Source organism: Corylus avellana, chromosome ca1 (assembly GCF_901000735.1).
Source record: "Corylus avellana chromosome ca1, CavTom2PMs-1.0".
Lineage (NCBI taxonomy): Eukaryota > Viridiplantae > Streptophyta > Magnoliopsida > Fagales > Betulaceae > Corylus > Corylus avellana.
Genome location: NC_081541.1, coordinates 11,842,237 through 11,864,802, shown reverse-complemented (window position 1 = coordinate 11,864,802; position 22,566 = coordinate 11,842,237). Strand labels below are relative to the sequence as shown.

Below are 22,566 nucleotides of genomic sequence, written 5' to 3'. Positions count from 1 at the left end.
CTGCAAAGAATGCTCTTTGAATCGCCTGAGATGGTTCGAAGCTTTTGGAGTGGTTCGACAACTCCCTATTCGGCCAAAGGGAGTGGCCGAGACTACTCCCAAAAGCTTGGAGGTGGTTTGACCACCCCCTATTTTTTTTTCTTAAAAAATATTGTTCTTTTTATTTTTTATATTTATATTTAATTTTTTTTTTTATGTTTATATTTTTCTTTATTATTTTTTATTAAATATGAGACACATGTCGCATTCTGATTGGGTATGGCATGCGAGGACCAATAGAAATTTAATGAAAAGTGGACTGTTGAGGTAAAAGAGTGTCGCGTTACTCACGTGAACAACTCCAAGAACATGCCTTGCGGAGTGCGATTTCAACTGTCATAAAAGACTTTGACTTCTCTCACTAAATATTAATTGGTTTTTAAATGAGATGGTCAAAGCACTGATCCAACAAGTGGTATCAAAGTCAAAGTTATGGGTTTGAGTCGTGAGAGCGTCACGTTGAGGGAGAGATTGTTAAGGTGCAACAGTGTCACTCTACTCGCGTTGATAGCTCTTAGAACATACCTTGTAAGGTACGATTTCAAATTGCCATAAAAGTCTTTGGCTTCTCTAACTGGATACTAATTGATATTCAAATGAGATGATCAAAGGCCCAATCCAATATGAAGGATTTGATCTATTTGATAACAGTTCTAACCTTAAGGCTACCGAACGAGTGCTTCAGTTGCAAGTCTCATCTAGACATGGTATGAACAAGTGTACCGACCAAGCATCTCGGGTCTCCCTATAAAAACATCTCGTTCGAATGGCGTCCAAACAATATATAGAACAAGTCTCTCTGTTGCTAACCCCATTCAAGCAGAGTCCGAAAAAGATGCCAAACAAGCTTCATTGACTCTATTTTATCAGCATATTGTCCGAACAAACCCCGAAAAATGTTTAGACGTGCATCATGCAAAATTTATTCTTCTCACAAAAATCTTCCCTAAAACCACTTCTTACAATACTTATGCATTGAACATACGCATAATAATACTTCAATATAAGTTACTACATTACTATGACATAACTTTTAATAGCTATAGTTCAAAGAGGGTGTAGTCCTTACTTATGTAGCCAACTCCTCCAAGAATCTCCCATAGAGTTCCACCACCTTCTTTTACTAAAACTTTACTAAACCAAGTGTCTTAGATTTCTCTCGCATTTCCAACATATCCTATCAATTGAGTAAAAATGAGAGAGCGAGAGATGTGAGTCTTTTTCATTCAACCAAAGATCTTCATTTTATAGCCAATTTTTTGCTACTCTTCATCTTCGTCCGAATGAATTATTAAGCTTGTTTGGACAGGCTTGTGTTAAAAGACATGCCGTTTCAATGCTTTTGTGACACATGGAGATCCTATTCCGCTATTCGTCTGGATGAGAATCTAGTCAGCACACGCTCAGGCCCATCCCCATCCATCAAATCAACACGTGGCTCAATTTGGTTCGTTGATCTAGTCTTGAGCACATCTATATGTCATTCACTTTCTTATGTTTACAAAAAAAAAAAAAAAAAAACCCACAAAAACCTACACACATCAGATTTCATACATTTGACCAACTATAAAGTGTTGTTACAGTGTTTTCCAAAGTAGTCCCCTATACATTATTTTAATATAAACATTTATCTTTCATCTCTCGTCTTTCATCTTTTGTCTTTAAGTGGGGGTTGTGTTAAGATTTTGTGAAAAAAATTGAGGGTAGGTAGAGAATTTGTATTTTGTAAAAAATAATATATTAATGGTATAGAGAAATGAAAGGGAATGCATTGTGAAATATATTTTGATAGGAAAACAAAAAGTAACTTTGTTCTCTAAACTTAGGGAAAATCAAAGGGTTCCCATCGACGAAAACATCTACTAGAGGCAAACTTTCCAAAAAGGGAGCAATTGAGGAGGATAGAGATAGTAGGGGTGGATATGCATTGGGAGATACATGGAGATGAAATATTGGTGATGAGAGACTTCAGCCCTGAGGCTAAAATCGTAGAGATAATTAGCTTGTAAAGAGTGTTGCAAGGCCCTATATATAGGCCTGAATTGGGAGACCAAAGGCACCTTTTTTTTCTTTTTTTGAGTAAGGGCTATAAGGTGACCCTCTCGATAGAAACTCTAACGGTGTTAATGGCATCCCTTCACATCATAATGATGAATACAATGTCCTCTAAAACTTATGTGGCGTGATTTCCCAACTAAAAAGTCTATTTTCATATACCAAATATTATAAAAAATCACACCACATGGACTTTGGGAGAATATGAGACTTCCCGCATAAAAAGTACCACTATTTATGCTTGAAGAAAAGGCCCATCATCCCTTCCAGGCCCAATCTATTTAGGGCTGAGTGGCCCTCTTCTTCTTGGGTATAGAAATAAGCACAAAATTTTCTTCATTAGAGATAATGGGGGAGATTAAAAGTTTTGAAGCTAATCAAAAATGAAAGGGTTGTCCACAGCAAAGATATTCTCAAAGTGAGAGCCAAGGAGTTTAATTTTTTTTAAAAAAAAAAAATTATCTATATATGCAATATAATTTCACGTGAGAGGCGACAAAGTGGAGCCAACATTTTAGATGAATAAGACAACATAGTATTAATTGTTTGCTAAAGGCTTTATCACTATCACTTCATATATACAAACTGACAGTTGACTCCCACACATCAATCTAGATCTCAAGTCTTTCTTTTTTTTTTTTTACCCTGTGGCTTATAGTTTACATTTTCTTTTACCGACAGAAGAAAAAAAAAAAAAAAAAAAGAGAGAACGATTCAAAATCTAGCTCATCAATAAATGAATTAAGTTGATCATATATAAAACGAAAATACACAAACAAAAGTTACAGTAATTACCATATTATATATGTCCTCGATCTTATTACAATTGGATGAATTGCAGCAGCAGCAACATATTACATATATGATTCCAATACAAATTGAGAGACAAATTAATCATATCGTCTCGATCAATACAAATTTAAAGAAAAAGAAAAGAAGAATAAGATAAAGCACACAACACAGATATCTGCTTACCCCAGTTGTTATTTGTTTTGAAAAAAGAAGAAATGAGAAGAGAGAAGGGTGGAGGATCTGTCAATAGCAATAGGGCCTGCAACGGTATACAACAGCTCCATGGCGTCTAGGCGGAGAGCAGACGACCATGATGACAAGAGCTAAGACAACGACTATGAGAATGCCTGTGAAATCCATGCCGCCATCTTCTGATTCCACGCAACACTTGCCCATGATCGATCGATATCGATCGCCTTTTTCTTTTGAGGTTTCTGATGGCGTTTTGTTTGAGATGGGAGGAAGGGAAAGATTCGAAAGAAGGAAATGGATGGCAGGGTATAATATGGTGGTGTCGTCAAGTTGACTTGTAGCTTTCCCTTTTTTTCTTTTTTCTTTTTTTTTTTTTTTATTGCGTTAGGTGGTGGAAGCTCCAACTGACTTGCTCCGTTATTTGTCCGAACGTTCACCTCCTATGGATTAGATACTATTAAAATACAGCTGCTTTTTTATTTATTTTTTATTTGCCTTCTTGTTTGATTTGTACTATAAAATATAGATCAATAAGTGGTCAGAAAAAAAAAAAAAAAAAAAGAAAGTGGTCGTACAATTAATCATTAATTGTTTTGTTGTACCTTTTTTTTTTTTTTGCGCTTGTCGCTTTCCATTTAATTCGAGGAGGAGGGCTTCTGGAACCTATTTTTGAGAGGATGTATTGACTTGTTTTCAAATGTTATTAGGATTAATTTTTTTTTTTTTAACAAAAATAAAATAAAAGTATTAACAAATAACTCAATACGTAAATGATTTAAAATGATTTTTATTTTTATGTCATATCATAACTAAAAAACAAAAATAGTTCTCTAAAAACATTACCGAACCAAGCTGATGAAACAATTCTTTAACCCAAGAGAAAATTTTTAGAGAAATGTTAAGCATAAGTTCCTCATATTTGACTTATATTTTCCTACACACTCAAGAGATCAACTATTAGATTTGTGTAGTCCACCATTGACTTATGTGGAGTCCACATAAGTCCACAAATCTAAACCTGGCAAAACGTGACGCAACCTGCCATCCCAATACAAACATAATACGAAGTTACCAGGTTTAAGTTTACCTTAAACGGGTTTGGGTTATAAATGGGTTTGGGTTATAAACGGGTCAACCTGTTTATGACCCGTTTATTTTTATTTATGGTGGGTTAACCTGCTTGACCCACAAGTGACCTGCCGAGCCGTTAAAAAAAAAAAAAAAAAAAAAAAAAATCCCTAAAGGCTAAACCTAATCACTCAAACAAACCCACGCGGTCACTCACTCAAAATCACCACGGTTCCTCTTTCTTTTAGTTTCTTTATCCATCTCTTTCTCTAACATCTCCACTCTTCAGGCCACTGCCCTTTCTCCCTCTCTTCTCTTCACTCTTCAGTGCCTCCACATCACCACTGGTCCACTCTTCGACGACTCCGTGACTCACGGCGCTGACAACACAGCTTCTCTCTCCGAGTCTCCATCGTCGAATACATCTCTCTTTCTTGCTCGATCTGATTTTGTTTTTGATTGGACCTGTTTTTGGGTTAATTATTTTGTATGAATCATTGTCGACGAATGGTTTTTGGGTTGATTATTTTGTATGAATCACTCTCTGGTATATGATGAAAGGTTTTGATTCTTTTGTTTATGATTATTTTGGGGTCGATTATTTTGTTTTTGATTCTCTGTCTCATACGCGTCGTCGAATACATCTCTCTCCGGAGCATGTTAAACAGGTCGTGTCAACCCGTTTAACCTGTTATTTTTAGTGGGTCATGTCGGGTTGACACGACTTGACATGACCCGCTAAAAAATAACAAGTTAAATGGGTTGACATGGTAACCCGCTAATTTAATCGTGTCGTGTTTGGGTTTGGGGTTTCCACCCGTTTATTAAACAGGTCGTGTACGGGTTGAGGCTAAACGGGTGGTGGGTCATAACGGATCGTAAACAGGTCAACATGGTAACCCGTTTTGCTCGATCTACACAAATCTAATATTTGATTTGTAAGATTAGAATGACTAAATATGGGAAGAATGGCAATGCTAGGGCAACAATGATGGGTTAGGTGTGAAAGAAATGTCGCCCTGTTTTGCTCAGTCTATACAATTTTAATATTGGGTAAAGTTCAAATAACCTTCTCAAACTACCATCCAATTGACAATGTCCCCCCCAAACTTTCAATTGTGACCCCCCCTAAACTATCAAAACATTATCAATGTCCCCCCCAAGACTAACAAAAAGATCAAAATGCCCTTATATATTTCTTAATAAGACAAAAATACATTTATAAATTAAAAAAATTAAAAAAACAAAAAACAAAAAATTTTAATTTCAAAAGAACAATTTTTTTATAAAAAAAAAAAAAATTAATTTTTAAACGAAAATTTTTAATTTTTTTGTAAGAATATATATATATATATATATTTTTTTAAAACGGAAATTTTTATTTTTAAAATTTTATAAAACAAAATAAAAAACAACAGAAAAAAATCGAAATTTTTTAATTTTTTTCTTATAAAAAGGATTTTTTAAAATTTTTTTTTTAATTTTCTACCCTTTGGATTTTTTTTTTTTTAATTAGTTTTAGGTTTTTTTCTAGAAGTTTTATTATTTTTATTTTATTTTATTAAGGGTAGTTTTGTCATTGGGAGGAACATTGACAATTTTTGGTAGTTTGAGAGGGACATTGTCATAATTGAAAGTTTAGGGGGGACATTGTCAATTGGATGGTAGTTTGAAGGGGTTATATGAACTTTTTTCTTTAATATTTGATTTGTAAGATTAGATTGAATAAATATGAAAAGAATGAGAAACGATGATGGGTTAGGTGTGAAAGAAACCATCCATGTGGAGCTAGCGGCAAGATGAAGAGTTGATTTGGAAGTATTTGGTTGTTTTGGAAGCTCCAACTGATTTACTCCGTTATTTGTCTGAGCCTTCATCTCCTATGAATTAGATACTATTAAAATACTGCTGCTTTTTTTTTTTTTTTGCCTTCTTGTTTGATTTGTACTATAAAATATAGATCAAGAAGTGGTCAGAAAAAGAGGAAAAAGAAAGCAAAAACAAAAAAGTGGTCGTACAATTAATCATTCATTGTTTTGTTGTAGCTTTTTTTTTGCTTGTCGCTTTCCATATAATTCGAGGAGGAGGACTTCTGGAACCTATTTTTGAGAGGATATATTGACTTGTTTGCAAATGTTATTAGGATTAATTATTGTTTTCTAACAAAAATAAAATAAAAATATTAACAAATAATCTAATGCGTAAATGATTTAAAATAATTTTTATTTTTATGTCAAAAAGCAAAAAGAATTCTCTAAAAAGCATTACCAAACCAAGTTGATGAAACAATTCAATAACCTAATAAAATTTTTTTAGAAAAATGTTAGCGATCAATAAGTTTTTGATATTTGGCTTATATTCTCTTACACACTTAAGAGATCAACTATTAGATTTATATAGTCCATCATTGACTTATGTGGAGTCCACATAAATCCATAAATCTAATATTTGGGCTCTGTTTGACAACCGTATGTGGGTAACGGCGTTGGGCAAAACATTATTCAGTCAATTTGACATTGCCTGCCAAAAGTCTACAGGAATTGATGGAGGGAACATTATCCTTACTTCAAAACCAGCGCCCATTTCTCTCCATTAACTCTTTTCCAAAAATACCCTGGCATTTTTGAACTACAGAAAAGCAAGAAAAAATATCACAAGCCTTGCTGCAAAGGCATTTTTGGAAAATAGTAAATGGAGAGAAATGAGCGTTGGTTTTGAAGTAAGGATACTGTTCCCTCCATCAATTCCCACAGCCTTTTGGCAGGCAATGTCAAATTGACTGAACAATGTTTTGCCCAAAGCCGTTGCCCACACACGGTTGTCAAACAGAGCCTTGATTTGTAAGATTAGATTGACTAAATAAGGAAAGAATGACAATGCTAGGGCAACGAGGATGGGTTAGGTGTGAAAGAAACCCATCCATGTGGAGCTAGGGGCAAGATGAAGAATTGATTTGGAAGTATTTGATTATTGTCAGGAAATGATTATACGGAAATAGTACACATAACACAACGTGATTTGGACTAATTGGTTTTTTTTACACGTGACAAATGGCCCACTAACAAAAATACATAGAAAGATTGATTTTAAAGTGTCAAAAAATACAAGGACTAATTTTACCACTTTTAAAAACTCAAAAACACATGGGCCACTTTCGTATTTAACCCTAATTTTGAAGCCTAATATTAGCAATTACATGAGCAAAGTTCCAACTCAAAAACAAACTAAGATTTTGAATAGCCATATAAGTTAATTGCATCCCCTTCAAGGATAAGATTACCAACTTACCACATACAAACGAGCTACATGAGTAGCCAAAAGGGCAACTAGGGCTCAAATTGCTTACTTTTCCTATTTAAAAAGCTGTAAAAGTACTTAGGTGTGCTAATGTTCGTGTAAATTCTTTAGTTAGATAGATCGCTTTTTATCTTGTATTTAAAAACATTTTTAATTGATTTCTCATTTTCACTTTCACTCAAATAAAAAATGAGAAAGACTCTCCCTCGTAGACTTGTAGTTGTAATCTCTTTCCTCATTTGAATAAAAAAAAAAATGAGGGAAAAAAAAGAAAAGAAAACAAGACTATGTTTGAAAGCTTGGCCAACAAACGTAAGCGATGTGGTTGTGATTTATTAGTAATGACAGCAACGGTAATAATTACAAGCAGCCATAGGCATTGGGTTTGGTAAAGGTCAGACGACTTCTTAGCCCGTTAGTTTAATAACTAACCGGAAAACTTTACTTTAATCCATTAAATTATTAAGGCTTTTCCAATCCGCTTTATAAATTTTAAAAATTCTTATTTTAATGTTTTTTACTTTAAAAAAAATTGCAATATTATTCTTATTGTTAAAGTTTGAGGTTAAATGGAATGAAGTATAAGTAAAATGCCTCTTATATCTCTATATTTAAAAATTAATTTATAAATAATTAAAAGTTATAAGAACAAAAATAACATGGAACCACCACTTGGCTGCAGGTCAGCCTGACAGCAAAATTTTAAATTTTTTTTATAAATTCTTTATGTTTACAAAAGGAATATTTTGAGATTTTTATTATTTTTCTCCGATTAAATTTAACAAAAAATCCTACCAAAAGAGTAATATTACCAACTGTTTAAAGTTTAATACACTAAATTAAAAGTTTCTGAAATTATCAAAGTGATTACAGAAGTCCTAAGAATTAAAAAAGGTTAGGTGAGTTGCCCTAACTAATTCAAGACCATGTGAATCCGATGTTATCTGCTTACTAAGACTATCATGTTCTTCGGGAACACATTGCACCTTCTGGAAGGTTAATTGGTTGAAGCATAATAAATTAAGAAAAAACAACTTCATATTGACAACTAGGAAGACTCCGAATCCAGGAAGGAACCAGACTTTGTGTTACTCTCTCTCTCTCTCTCTCTCTCTGCCTCCAATCAATCAAATAGTTCAGATCAAACTGAATATGCACTGAAGAATAATATTCTTTTCATTGGCAAGTTTTGCACGTGTGATGAATCTTCTGTACATGTTGAACACTGTCATACTGGTAAGTATCTACTACTGATGTTTTCTATGTCAACAGCTTCATGCCCAAGCTTTCTATGAAATGGCTAAATCTAGCCCTTGATTAAATTTGCTGCCAATAATGAAGATAGGCGACCAATTACTCAGATAGTCCAAGGAAATGAGAGAAGCTTGGGTATTTTGGCTCCCATCCTATTTCCTCACGAGTTTTCGAGTTGTTCAATCTCTTACCCAAAGGGTCACTAGTGCCTGCAGAAACAAGGCATAAAACTGAGTCCAAGTTCAGAATATCAGAGAGCAAATAACAGGTTCCTATCAAAATCAGAGGAACAAAAAAAATAGGTTTAGTTTGAAATATCAGTGAAGGCCGGAAGGGCCTACCTGTAAAGCCCTCAAATTTTTTGCTGAATTTACCACTTTTAGTAACCAAGTCCATTACTTCCTGCCTGCAAAGAAAAATTGAGGTCATCAGAGAAAGTCCCATAGTGATAATCCCACACAGTGATAAGTAAGAACAATCTCATTGGTACTATATCACAAATTATATGGCAAAGATCGGGCAGGAGTATTAAAAAACTGAAATGACAAGAGTAGGGATGAAAACAATTTGGACAAAGGTTGTCAAGGTCCCCCAAAGTCAAATAACAATAAAAAAGACCTGGATAAAGGATGATTGTCGCAACCCATGAAAATCCGGCCACGAAATTTCTTCTTCAAGATTGCAACTGAAAGGGTAGCCGCATCCTGTTAAAAGTAGACAGGTAATGTCAGCCCCACTAATTATAGCACAATGATGCATTACAAGAATGACAGGAAATGTCGCTGACAATGCAAAGATATAAGGCATATGGAACTCAAATGATTTTATTTTTTTTGTTTTACTTTTAACATAATCAAAATGCAGAAAGCAAAACCATTAAGATAACTTGTCAGAAAAAATTCAAGCCCTCGAAGAAATTGAAGTAATTGATTACAAGGAATTGAAAAAATTCTGCATAAATGAACTATTTTGACATAATTCCTGAAGTAGAATAACAAGTATAGAAGAAAGACATTGTCACCTCATAGTGTATAAGATTCAGGATGTGATCTGGACGAGTTTCAACAGTCCCTTTCTCTAACCAATAAACATGTGCACCTCTATCTGCTTTGTGTACATAGTTAAGTTTAATCCTATCCATAACAAATCACTGAAATTTCTCCTGGAGGTGTAAATGAAATTCTCACAATTCAAGTATCAGAAAGGATATGTAAAGTCCTGCCAATCTAAGAACACAGCCATCGTATTCGAGCACTACTTTTTCCGCTTTTAGAAGGACATCTGTCCTAGGGCTCCTCCCAACAGGTACAACGGGGGTGTCCTGCTCAAGAAGAATACTAACACATTACAACATGACAACACTCTACATCCAATAAGTTTGTAAACCATACTGGGTCACAAAAGGCAACATGGGCAATGCATTGAGTTAACCACAAAACAAGTAAAATGCTAGACCTACAACTCGTTTACAACTTGTAGACGTGTCAGCACGCAATTAAAAGTTTTTTTTTTTTTGGTAGCTGATGTGGTTCCAATGTGTTAGCAAGTTGTAAAAGAGTTGTAGGTGTAACATTGCTCCACAAATGAAACTTGACCACAGGTTTTTAGAGGACAAACCCATATGTCAATGCAGAGAACAGAAACCACTTTAATCATTATAAGAACAAAAAAATGTTACCCAGTAGAACAATGTATTATGTTAGATGTAACACCTCATCACATGGTCCATTGTCGTTGCAATCATATGGAGCAGAACTTGATGTAAATAAGAAAGAACCTTCACCATTCCAGTTCAATGCAGCCAGCCTGCTTAGTACACAGTCCAAACCAATAAGGGAAAAACACAACTTCAGATGAGTTGACAGTAGGAAGAATTACAGAATTAAATTTTGATTTCTTCCAGAAAATTATAACCAATTTTCTAGCACCTAGCCCCCCCGTCCCAACATAAAAAAAGCGTTCCATAGACCACTAGTGCTCGCTTAGTCCAGCAATTTCAATCCAGAAAGCTAATGCTCAAACACAACCAATCAATTCACAGCTATGAAGGACATATAAATCTCTTATTAACTATAATTTCTCAATATTCATGCACAATTTAAAAATGTATGAAGAAGTTAAAATCAGAAATAATGATTGAGTCAACTCCTAGGATTAGATAGAGATTCAGTGTGAACTAACAGGTACTGCAGACCTTCCTACATAGTTTAGCTTTCCTATTACTTGTTGTTTCCCCTTGGACGGTCTTTAAAAATTATTCTACATAATTCTATCTACTGATACCTTGTTATTCTACACAATTCATATAACTTCCCATATCTGATATCTAGGCCTAACAAGCACCAAAACGATCATCTTATATACAAGTAAACCCAAAAACACATCCATGTTCATATCAGGAAGCTAGTTTAAATTGAGCAGTCGATAGGTAATAATTCTCGAAGCTCACCTGACATCGCCGGGATAGTCTGAAGTTCGCGAAGGAGGAGCACAGAAAATGACATACGGAAACCGGCCCTTCACATCAGTCCCCTTCAAAGACGGATTAATCCCCATCTTAATCAATTCGTCATGGTGATCAGCGGTAACTGTTTGCCCAACTATTTTACAACCTGGATGTTCCTGCTCAACGTAATATCCTCACAATTTGAACATTTTCTCCTATCAACAATCACAATAAGCTTCTGCTAACGTCTAAAAACTAAACCTCCAAATGCATAACAAATAATTCCCAAATACTCTTCCAACATATACCACGCAAAAGAATTCCCATAACGAAGAAAGATTCTAAAACCAGTTTTAAAGAAACATAAACCACTGGTTTAACCTAATCAAATGGGATTGCTGTGATTAATACCTCGCGCCATTTTTCTGCGACTAAGCGACCAAGAACGCCTGGTCCGACAATCAGGAGGTCATTCTCGCCCACCAAACCAGAAGACGCAGCCTCCAGTTCTTCGTTTGCTGCACCTTCAGCACACAACCAATCAAACGGTCAGCAAGGCAAAAAATTTCACTCTAATGGTCGCTGTTTGGTTACCGAGAAAAAAAAAAAAAAAAAAAAAACATACAAGAAAAGTTACAACCAAACAAAATTGAATCACAGATCATCTACTACGATTAACTATTTTCTCAAACCAATGACTAAAAATGTATCAAAATCTGCGTAATTGAATAGAGAGAGAAAGAGGGGGGGGACCAATGGTGAAGGAAGCGTTGACCGCGAGAGGCGTGGCCATCGAAGAGCGTTTCGTGACGAAATTGGGGCTTCTGAGGAGCGAGGCAGAGCGTTTCGAGACGAAGCGGGAAGGTGGGATTGGAAAACAATGAAGCTTTGAGAAATGTGCAACGAGTGTGTGAGGTGTTGTGGTGATAATGGGTGCGCCACAGCTAATGCCTCCCATTGAACAAAATGGGCAAGTTCGGTAGATAGTATTAAGATTGAAGGATGTTTAGTGTGATAGCGAGAGGGATGGAGATTTCTAGTCCACCATTGGTGAAACTACACGTGGCTCTAGAAGGATTTAATAGAATGATCACGGCGATCGATCGATTTTATTTTCTTTGTTTTTTTGGAAAGAGTATAGAAGAAGATAGTTTGAACGACAATACACTCTTCACTGCCTTGGTCGTCATATGATTAGGACAGTTGCATTGCTTCAGTGCTATCTAGAATTTAGCTAGAAGCTCCAAGAAGAGTAGAGAAAGCCCCACATTTGATTTGGCACCCTCAATCTAAAATGGATTTGAGCTAACAATAGCTCTCTAAAATTGGATTGGCAAAGTAACTCAATAAAAAAAAAAAATTGTCATTTTTCTCTCTCGCTGTCAAACGACCCATCTTCTCCTTCAAGTTTCTCCTCCTCTCTCAATGCTTCTTCTTTCTTCTCTCAATCTCTTTCTATGAGCAAAGATGAGCTGCAAGTTTGGTAGTGGTGGTTAAGAGTATGTATAATTCACAATTTTTAATACGACCCGCGAACTTAATATAAAATTATAGACTTAGGGTTTGACATAAATGGGTCAATTGGCTTGACCCGTTTATATATATATATATATATATATATATATATTGAAACAGGTCAAACGAGTCATGTTTGGGTCACTTGAGGGTTGTGTTAAGATTGAAGAGTTTGACCTATTTAATTAAATAAGTTGTGTTCAGGTTGACCTGAACCCGACCTGCCAATCTGAATTGTCAGCCCTAGATTGGAGAGGCACTGTAAGATGCACAAATGCCGGTGGTTGAGAGTAGCAGTGAAGGTTTTGCGGTGGTTCAGTTGTAACAATAGTTACAATAACAATTATTTCAATTGTAACAATAGTTACAAATCCAGCAATAACAAATTCAACAACAATTAGTAGCAATGATAAGTTTATACATAGCAATAACAATTAGTACAAATAATAACAATAATGTCAACAATAGGAGAATAGTTGCAATATTAATTTAAATAATCACATAAAATGAAGAAAGGAAATAGTGATTAAGGGAGAGAGGATGTGATGGTATGATATTACAACAAGGAGTGGCATGACCTCAAACCGACAATGGTTGAGCCTTTGACAAATGTTGAGCTATGTATAGGAAAACTAAGGTGTTGTTTTATGGTGGGATGAGCTTTCCACCAAGCTTTTTAGATTTTTCCTTAAATTAAAAATATATGGAGATAATAAGAATGAGATGTGAATCTCTCTCTCTCTTTGTATGTCTTGCTTGGCAAGTGTTCGTCCAACAACAAATAAAGTAAGAGGAATCAATAAAGTTCTTATAGATAACAAGGAGCAAGATGTTCTTTTGCTTATGATAATTTTGTATTATTCCATTGTTAATGTTGTTCCAAGGCTTGGGTTCTGTTCTCTTGTTTCTTGAAGGCCTAAGTTATTCCTCCTTATAAAGGAGAACAAACTTTGCGTTCCAAAAAAAAAAAAAATCTTATTTAAGTTTCTCACCTATGGTTTTAGACAAATATGCAAGTTGTTGAGTAAGCGGTTTAGATTCTCAATGTATAATGGTTGAAATACATGAGATGGTGACTTGTCAAGTTACAAGAAACTAAGTTGAAGTTTAGTCATTCAACTTGCTGCATATCAGCTCTATCTTCATAATTTCTATGGCCCATTCATTGTGCCAACTCACACAATGCGTAGTCATGGTTTAATGACAAAGCCGTTGGATCGTGTAGAGAAGCTGAATCATGAATTGAAGATCAATTTTGATATGCATCCCATTGTAAGCCATGAACCTAATAAAATATGATATGAACAATGAATCCAATAAAATGTTAGGATTTTGTGAACTCTTTTTTAATGAAACTTTGGCCCAAAATCATGATTAAGTTTGAGCTGGCTTCTAAGATCGTACCACATGGATCGAGAGTAAAAAATAAATAAAATCAACTCTCAACATTTTTTAAAAAGTATGTAGTTACAATAGAAAAACCAATCTATTAGCTAAAATTTTGGATAAAGTTGTGAATGCTAAATGTTAAGAGATGTCAAACCAACCTAGATAGTTTCACAAAAAGCACAATGGGTCGTATGTGTTTCCTCAAGTAGAACCAAGTTGTATTTTTTTTACACTAGCCTCCAAGAAATTGGTGGACATAGACATTGAGCATGAATCCCACCTCCCTTAATCATCGCAAATGAAATTCATATATGACCTCAAATTCATTAAACCATGTGGGCATCGTTACATTTTTTTTTTTTTCTAATATTTTTTACTTTATCTACACAATCATCATACTTGCCATAAAATGTGACTATACCAAAATTCGATAACATTTGCAGTTTATACCAATAGAGATTTCTTAACGCAATTCCAAACATACTTTAAGTTTGGCCTTTTATAGAGTAAAATAATCAAATAAGTACTTTTAAAGTTTTTTTATCAGACGGGTGGGCATTTTGTTTGGCATTGCTCTTTAGGTAATCAAAAATATTTTTTAAGTTTTCTAACGCAATTCCAAACAAGCTCTAAGAATTGCGTTATGGAGGTTAAAAATTACTTTTAGTACTTAAAAAGCTGTGTCAAACAAAAAGCTGTCATGTTTTGTAAAAAATCACTAAAGTACTTCTTTGACATTTTTACTCTAAAAATAACCAAAATACATTTTAGGAAAAGCTTAAAAATAAAGATTTTTTTTTTAATAAGTCTTTTATTTATTATTAGTTTTTTTTTAAAGCTCTATTTTCCAACGTAATCCTAATCATGCTCTAAGTCTTGATTTTAAAGTTAAACTACTTAAAAAGAGCTTCTATATGTTTGTTAAGCTTCATGTTTAAATAGTTTCCAATTAAACACTATAACGTCATTATGATGCCCAAATTCAATTGAATATTTGATAATAATGTTGTTACTCTAGCCGTTTTATTTTAAAAGTTAATAGGCATTAATTATACTAAAATACTGTTTTTTTTTTGATAAAACAATACTCTTATATTAATCAATCAGCATGAAGAAGAGTACAAAACTAACATAACCAATCGTCCAACGAACTCCAATTTCTCCCTAATGGCCTCAACGGACAACAGGTAGCGCCACCACAAAGGCTACACCCCCCCCCCCCCCATTGTCCCCATTAGTTTCTGCAAAATCAGAGCCAAGACAGGTTTATCAGAGCCGAGACAGGTTTTCAGTGATAATTAACAAGACTCATACTGCCAGAGCAATTTGCTCCAAACAAATAATTTCCTTAAGACAATCAGGCGTTTCTTCACTCCAGGTCCTATCTATAGCATGTGAAGCTGCAAACTAGGAAAGGAGATGAGCTGCTTGATTCCCATCTCTACGTATAAAAGTAAATTTCCAGAAAGAAATCCCCTGCACTTCAGTACGTATGCCGTCCACAACATGAACCAGGTTGCTTATATCACGATCCAAGGAATTTATAGCATCCACAGCTACCTTTGCATCCCCTTCAAAATGGACCCTCTCCAACCCCATAGATCTGCATACTTGGACTGCCAGAAGAGCCCCTGTAAGTTCCACCCCCAAAGAAGTAAGCAAACCCTGTCGGGATACACACTGTGCGGCAACCAGCCGCCCCATACAGTCACGGAGGACTAGCCCAAAACCGGTGCAGCCCTGTGTGCGATTAATGCCGACTTCCCAATTGATTTTTAGCCATCCTACCTATGGTGCCATCCAGCGAGCTGGCTGCTCAGCTAAAACGACGGTGGGTGTTCCGTTCGTTACAGTAGCCTTATTGAACTTAGCAATAGCATTTGTGGTCAGTTGCAGCAATACGGACAGATGGGTTAGAAAACCCCCATGCACTATTTCGTTTCTCCTCAACCAAATCCTCCTGGCCAGCCCAACAAACATTTGCACCTCATCAGGAGAACACTGAGCTAAAACACCCTCAACCACCTGAACGAAATAAGGGCCTATGAAATTCCTCTTCTGGAGTTTTTTATTGCCCATGCTCCAAACGTCCATGGCAGATGGACATTGCCATAGAATGTGAAACCCCGTCTCCACCTCTCGCCCACAAATTGGACACTTGGGATCATTAACAATGTTCCGTTTGTAAAGGTTGGCACGTGTAGGGAGGATGTCGTGGCAAGCCCTCCACATAAATTTTTTTTTCGCATTTGGCACTTGCAATGCCCACAGTTCCTTCCAAACTGCTGACCTATCATTCCTATGAGAGCTCCCAGTTGCTTGAGAGAGCAACAATTCTTGTTGTAAATGGTAAGCGCTTCTCACAAAGAAGATTCCATTCTTCGTACCACTCCATATTTGTATATCTTCTTGGTTGGTACAACTCAGGGGCATAGTCTTGATCATCTGAATGTCCTCAATATGGAACAAAGTTTCAAGAAGATGGGATTTCCACCATCTCGTATCATCATCAATTAAAGTGCTTACTGTGGCATCTGCATCCAACACAATGGGAGGGGATAAGATTCGGCCCAAGTGAGGGGAGGGGACCCATCTATCTTTCCAAATCCGAACTTTTTGCCCGTTGCCAACCCGTCATACCAAACCCTCTCTGAGTAATTCACGTGAGCTAAGGATGCTCCTCCAAGCAAAAGAAGTATGCTTACCCAATGTTGCATCAAGGATATTGGTATTCGGAAAATACTTGGCCTTCATAATTTGCCCAATAAGACTATTGGGTTTGGCCTCCAACATTGCTTAGCCAAAAGAGCTTTGTTAAAACTTTGAAAATCATGAAAACCCATCCCCCCTGAATATTTGGACCGACCCATATTCTCCCAATTCATCCAATGCACCCGAGACCCATTAGCTTGGTCACCCCACCAAAATTTCTTCATAAGTGAATTTATTTCCCTACAAAGACTTTTAGGAAGCAAGAAGACACTCATATAGTAAGAGGGGATCGCTTGGACGACCACCTTGAGTAAGAAGACACTCATACAAAGACCTTTAGGAAGCAAGAAGACACTCATACAGTAAGAGGGGATCGCTTGGATGACCACCTTGAGTAGTATTTCTTTACCCACTGGGAAAAGAAATTTCAACTTCCAGTCTTATAGTTGCTTCCAAACTCTGTCAATAATACCCCTAAAAGCTGCCGTACGAGATTTCCTGACCATAGCAGGGAGGCCCAAATAAGCAACAAAAAGTTGAAAAGTTGGCATGCCAGAAGGTGTAAGAATCGCTTCTCTATCCACCAGAGGAGTATTTTTATTGAAATAAATGGACGTCTTAGCATTATTGAGTTGTTGGCCTGAAGCATCCTTATAGATTTTGAGCACATTCGTCAGACAATGCCATTGATCTATAGTGGCCCTGCAAAAGAGCAAACTGTCATCTGCAAAGAGAATGTGACTCAGCCGAGGACCCCTTATCGATGTAGGGACCCCCGTCAAAACCCCATCTTCATTTGCTTTAAACAATAAGGCACTAAGAGCTTCCGCACATATGAGAAACAGATATGGGGAAAGTGGATCACCCTGTCTTAAACCCCTTTCTGAAATAATATGGCCATATGGGCTTCCATTAATAATGACAGCATATGAGACCGTGGTCACACACATCCTTATAAGATGAATCCATTTTGTAGCGAACCCCATACAACTCATAATAGATTCAAGAAAACTCCACTCCACTCAATCATACGCTTTGCTCATATCTAATTTCACCGCCATAAAGCCTTTTTTCCCCTTCATACGTGAGTGCATTGTATACAAAGTTTCATACGCTGCCAACACGTTATCAGTGATAAGCCTCCCATGGATAAAAGCGCTCTGAATTGGGAAAATTAACAGGTGGAGGATTTTTTTGAGCCTATTAGCCAACACTTTTGAGACCAATTTATATAGTACATTACATAAGCTAATGGGTCTATATTCACTAACATTGGTAGGACATTTCACCTTCGGAATTAGAGCAATATTAGTTGAATTTAAGGAAGAAGGCATAATACCCGAATTAAGGATACCCAAAATTTCTTGGCTGATGTCTTCTCCCATTGTATCCCAATTTTTTTGGAAAAATCCAACAGTGAAACCATCAGGGCCCGATGCCTTCAAATGGGCCATTTGACGTAAAGCTGATATACCTCTTCTTCGATAAACGGCTTGAGCAATTCTACATTCATCGCATTGGACACCTTCCTAGTAATCGGGTGAAGGCAAGCCTCTAGATCCCCTGCATGATCCAAAGTGAACAAACCAACAAAATAACTTATGAAAGCATTTTTTACCTCTTCCTCAGACTCGCAGCCCCTTCCGTCACCATCTTTTATTTGCACAATCTGATTGGATTGACGTCGAGAATTCGCACAAGCATGGTAGTACTTCGTGTTGTGATCCCCATATTTTAACTAATCCGTCTTTGCACGTTGCTTCCGTATAAGATCTTGCTTGTCCATTAGAAGTTGCAGTTCAGCTTTTGTAGAATTAAGCTGATGACCCGTTTCACCGCCTTCTTCATCGTGTAACCTACTTAGCCTTTGTTGGAGTTTTTTAATGTTGCCATGCAGATTCCCATGCAGGCCTTGCTGCCAGTGTAAGAATCCCTCTTGACAATGTCTTAAGTTTTCTCCAATACTCCCCCAAGTCCCGATTGTAGGTTTACACCAAGCTTCTTTTATCACCTCGTCATATCCCGCATCAAGGGACCAACTCGCCTCATAACGGAACCTTGTTTCTACACGGCCCCTCGTCTTCTCCCCTGTTAATACAAGGGTCAGCAGGAAATGATCCGAACAGGTGGTCACGTCCACCTAAACTTCTGCTTCCGGATACAAGATTCTCCATTCGGGGTTTGCCACACCTAGGGGTGTCAACCCAGTCCGGTTTCCTGGTTTTTTGCCAAAACTGGAACCGGAACCGGGTATCCTGGTTCTCAATTTTGAGAAACCGAAACTGGAACCGGGGTCCCGGTTACTGGCCGGTTCCGGTTTTACCCGATCCGGTAACCGTTTTTTAAAAAAAAATTGGTTTTTGGGCTTATTTTAGGTATTGGGCCTAAAATAAGCCAATTTTTTTTTTTTTTTCATAAGTTGGCCCATTTTTAAAAAAATATATTACTTTTTTTTTTGTATAAATTAAAGGGGCTTTGTTGTGATTGTTCCAAATAATTAAAAGATAAACCTAAAAAAGTCCAAAAATCCTAAAAAATCAATGTTTTTGCCTATTTGGGCCTTAGAAATAAAAATTTAATTTTTTAAAATACCCTAAACCTAAACCTAAGTGTAAAATATATATATATATATATATAAAATGGAAACCCGGTTCCGGTATTCATGGTAAAAACCGGGTACCAAAAACCGGTACCGGTACCGAAACCGGGGTACCCGGTTTTTGGATTTTTCAAACCGGGACCCCGGTTTCCCGGTTTTCCGGTTCCGGTTCCGGTTTCCTGGTAATTTTTGACACCCCCACCCCTATCCAATCGCTCCTTTGAAAAATCATGTCCCTCCTGACAATTACTCCAAGTGAACTTAGGGCCCACATAGCCCAAGTCAGCAAGATTGCTATACTCTAAAGCTTGTCGAAAAGCTAACATTTGACTTCTCGCCTTATTTTTTTCGCCCCATATTTCCGACGAGGCCACCACTTCATTGAAATCTCCTATACATATCCACGGTGTTGTAGAATGACGAGCAAGATACTTAATTAGTTCCCATGCTTCAAATCTTTTTGAGGGTTCCAGGTGTTCGTAAATGCCCGTGAATTGCCACTCCCTCGACTCATCTGGTATTGTCACCAAACCACCTATATGTCGTTGGCTAAATTTTTTTATATTAACCGATACCTCATCCCCAAAAAATAGAGCCATACCGCCACTCTTTCCCAAACAGTCAACTACAAACATATTTTCAAAATTAAGTTTACAACGAATTACCTCCATTTTGTTGCAATGTAATTTGGTCTCCATAAGAAAGACCATAGCGGGCCTCTTTTGCTTCAACAACCGGCAAAGTTCCTGAACTGTTCGAGGGTTCCCAATCCCTCGACAGTTCAAACTAATTATCTTCATTGCGGTCGGCGGGGCTATTCCACAGCCACCGCTATCCCCGATCTATTTTGTGTATCCACCAAACAAGTTGTTATTTTTCCCCTCTGCGTATCCCCACTTGGTTTGAAATCGCCATTAACATCTCTTTTGTGCTTTGGGCCTTGGTTAGTACTATTAGATTCCTCTGTGTCTATAACACCACAAACTTTACGTTTCTAGGAGACCATAGCTGTCACGTTATCCCTATTTTCCTTCTTTTTTTCCCCCACATTTCGCCTGCATGGTTTTTTCAACCTCAGAGAAAGTCGGGCCTCTAAAGGTCTGCGAATTCATGGGGCTGCTCATAATTCCATTTGGGCCTATGGAAAATTTTTCCACCGATCCATTGACGGTCTTGCTACCCACGTGTCTTGGAGAATCATGCAAAGAGAGATTACGTGCCTCCTCATCCCATTTTCCTTTTTTAGTAGCCCGTGATTCTGGATACACTGCCCGCAAATCCTCCCCCAGTGAAACATTATAGTCAGGTTCACCCTCATTTCCTTGTGAGTACCTGTTCCTTTGTAACCGTTCCCCTTCGCGTTTCTTTCCATCAAGAACACCGTGATTTATGCCTCCACCTCTGCCCTTATTGTTTTGGAATCTATGGTTGGCATTCTCCTTGGGAAAGTCAGTGACAGTACTGCCGCCCTCATCCCCGTCGGAATCTGCTCTATACTGCTCATTGTTTTTCTGGTAGTCTCTATCCCAGTGAGTCTCATATTCGCCCCGTCCTGCATTCCCCTGGTTACTCGATCCTCTTGTCGAATTTCTCCCTTGATTCCTTTCGGGCAGTCTGGTTGGAGATGCAGCCCTCAACCATGGGCCATATTCCTGCTCTTGATGGCGGAATGAACTTCGATGGGTGCAGCCTGCCTTACCGTGGATGATGACCCCACAGTTGTAACAAAATCTTTTTGGGAGACGCTCATATTGAAATGTTATCCACCTGACAGCTCCTTGGAGTTTTATCTCTTGTCCTCTCAAGAGTGGTTCAGTTAGGTCGAGAAGAATCTTAACACGTAGGGATTCGCCCCACCCTAGCCCCTCTCCATCCGTATCAATGGCTTCCACCACCCTTACCGAGGCCCCGATCATTTGACCTATCTCTCGACCCATACAAGCTAGAGGTAAATTTCTCATCCGGACCCAGAATGCAGCGTGGTCGAAGGTGAATTCAGATGGAGCAAAAGTGCCATCAAAATCTTTAATTAAGAACAAACTCCTTTCGAACACCCAAGGGGTACTTGCCAAGACACGTTCCTTGCCCTCTTTATTGGTAAAATCAATTAGGAAGAGATTATCTCCTATAACTTTGAAAGATAGACCACCCATAGGTTTCCACCAACGTGACAGAGAATCCTTAACAATCTCTTTACTAACCAATCTGTCCGTTAGCAGCTTACCAACGATGCATGCCTGGCCCCGTGAGGCCAATTCTTGGAACTTTTCTCTCGGGATTTCGAATTCCAAATCTTCATCTTCTGTGAGAGTAAATTTTTCCCATAGTTGGGGAAGGTCTTCCGCCATATTTCAATGGGAAACATAAGAAATGCCAAACAAATTTCTTTCACAGATCCCAGTCTGGAAAAACTTTCTCTTCGTCTCTAGAGGTCGCTAGAGAGAAAACATTTACGTCTCTAGAGGTCACTAAAAACTTCACTTACTCATAAAGTAGTAAGCAATTTTTTTATACTAAAATAATGTTACTCTCCATGTTTTATCTAAAAAATTCATAGGCATTTATTATACTAATGCCGTTACTCTTCCTATTTTTATATTATTAGTATTAGCTATTAATTATACTAATGCCGTAATAATGCGCTTATGAATATGCGTGAAAATACTACTTTATCTATTTTTAAATGTACCATCGTAATATTTGTATAATATTATGATGTTATATATATATATTTTGAGAGAAATTCATTCTGATTTCATTCATGAATAATCAAGAGCATAAAAACTCTTACAATCATAGAGCATACAGCTCTAAAACTCATAGCCGAAGCTAAATGATTACACGTCATAGAGGTTAAAACATACAAATCTTACATTGAATTCGTATGACGTCTACATCCGCTAACCCATGCCCAATCTTCAGCTTATAGATCAAATCTGCTCGGTGCAAACTCTATTCAGAACATAGGTAGCCCATTCTCCTGGCATGAGCATAACTCCACGCCAAAACTAGTCCTTTTCGACCCGAATGGCCAGAAAATTATCCATGTCCTAAGCCCAAATGCCAAAACAACAAAACAAACAAGAAAATATAGGGAAAAAGACAAAAACCAACAAAACAACTACAACCATCGGAACAAGGAGTGGAGGAAGGCTGCTGGAGGATTCTAGTCGAAGAGCGAGGAAGCTGCGCAGGAGCGTGTGAGCCA

At 37.1% G+C, this 22,566-nt stretch overlaps 3 protein-coding genes across 3 annotated transcripts; all 3 read right to left on the bottom strand.

Annotated features, from left to right (window-relative positions):
- Positions 1–8,601: 8,601 nt before the first annotated feature.
- Positions 8,602–12,135, bottom strand: LOC132168109 (uncharacterized). The gene is made up of 9 exons (XM_059579189.1): positions 11,897–12,135; positions 11,555–11,667; positions 11,147–11,319; positions 10,410–10,503; positions 9,908–10,018; positions 9,719–9,808; positions 9,316–9,401; positions 9,039–9,103; positions 8,602–8,906 (listed from the first exon to the last, which is right to left on the bottom strand). Exons 1-9 carry the CDS (start codon positions 12,099–12,101, stop codon positions 8,797–8,799), a joined length of 1,047 nt encoding a protein of 348 aa, XP_059435172.1. The 5' UTR covers positions 12,102–12,135; the 3' UTR covers positions 8,602–8,796.
- A 3,700-nt stretch (positions 12,136–15,835) lies between these two features.
- Positions 15,836–16,840, bottom strand: LOC132182133 (uncharacterized). The gene is made up of 2 exons (XM_059595358.1): positions 16,753–16,840; positions 15,836–16,581 (listed from the first exon to the last, which is right to left on the bottom strand). Exons 1-2 carry the CDS (start codon positions 16,838–16,840, stop codon positions 15,836–15,838), a joined length of 834 nt encoding a protein of 277 aa, XP_059451341.1.
- A 1,657-nt stretch (positions 16,841–18,497) lies between these two features.
- On the bottom strand, positions 18,498–21,706 carry LOC132182033 (uncharacterized). Its single transcript, XM_059595274.1, has 2 exons — positions 20,407–21,706; positions 18,498–18,847 (listed from the first exon to the last, which is right to left on the bottom strand). The coding sequence occupies exons 1-2, from the start codon at positions 21,704–21,706 to the stop codon at positions 18,498–18,500; spliced, it is 1,650 nt and encodes a 549-aa protein (XP_059451257.1).
- Between the last annotated feature and the right edge of the window lie 860 nt (positions 21,707–22,566).

What these genes read in the sequence shown, in the direction of transcription:
- LOC132168109 (XM_059579189.1), bottom strand. Translation starts at nt 12,101, where the DNA reads ATGGGAGGCATTAGCTGTGGCGCACCCATTATCACCACAACACCTCAC. An exon ending in GACTATCCCGGCGATGTCAG is followed by an intron (nt 10,504 to 11,146) that starts GTGAGCTTCGAG and finishes TGTACTAAGCAG; the next exon opens with GCTGGCTGCATTGAACTGGA. An exon ending in ACAATGGACCATGTGATGAG is followed by an intron (nt 10,019 to 10,409) that starts GTGTTACATCTA and finishes CTTCTTGAGCAG; the next exon opens with GACACCCCCGTTGTACCTGT.
- LOC132182133 (XM_059595358.1), bottom strand. Translation starts at nt 16,840, where the DNA reads ATGTTGGAGGCCAAACCCAATAGTCTTATTGGGCAAATTATGAAGGCC. An exon ending in TATCCTTGATGCAACATTGG is followed by an intron (nt 16,582 to 16,752) that starts GTAAGCATACTT and finishes TGTTGGATGCAG; the next exon opens with ATGCCACAGTAAGCACTTTA.
- LOC132182033 (XM_059595274.1), bottom strand. Translation starts at nt 21,706, where the DNA reads ATGGCGGAAGACCTTCCCCAACTATGGGAAAAATTTACTCTCACAGAA. An exon ending in AAAAACCATGCAGGCGAAAT is followed by an intron (nt 18,848 to 20,406) that starts GTGGGGGAAAAA and finishes TTGTATTAACAG; the next exon opens with GGGAGAAGACGAGGGGCCGT.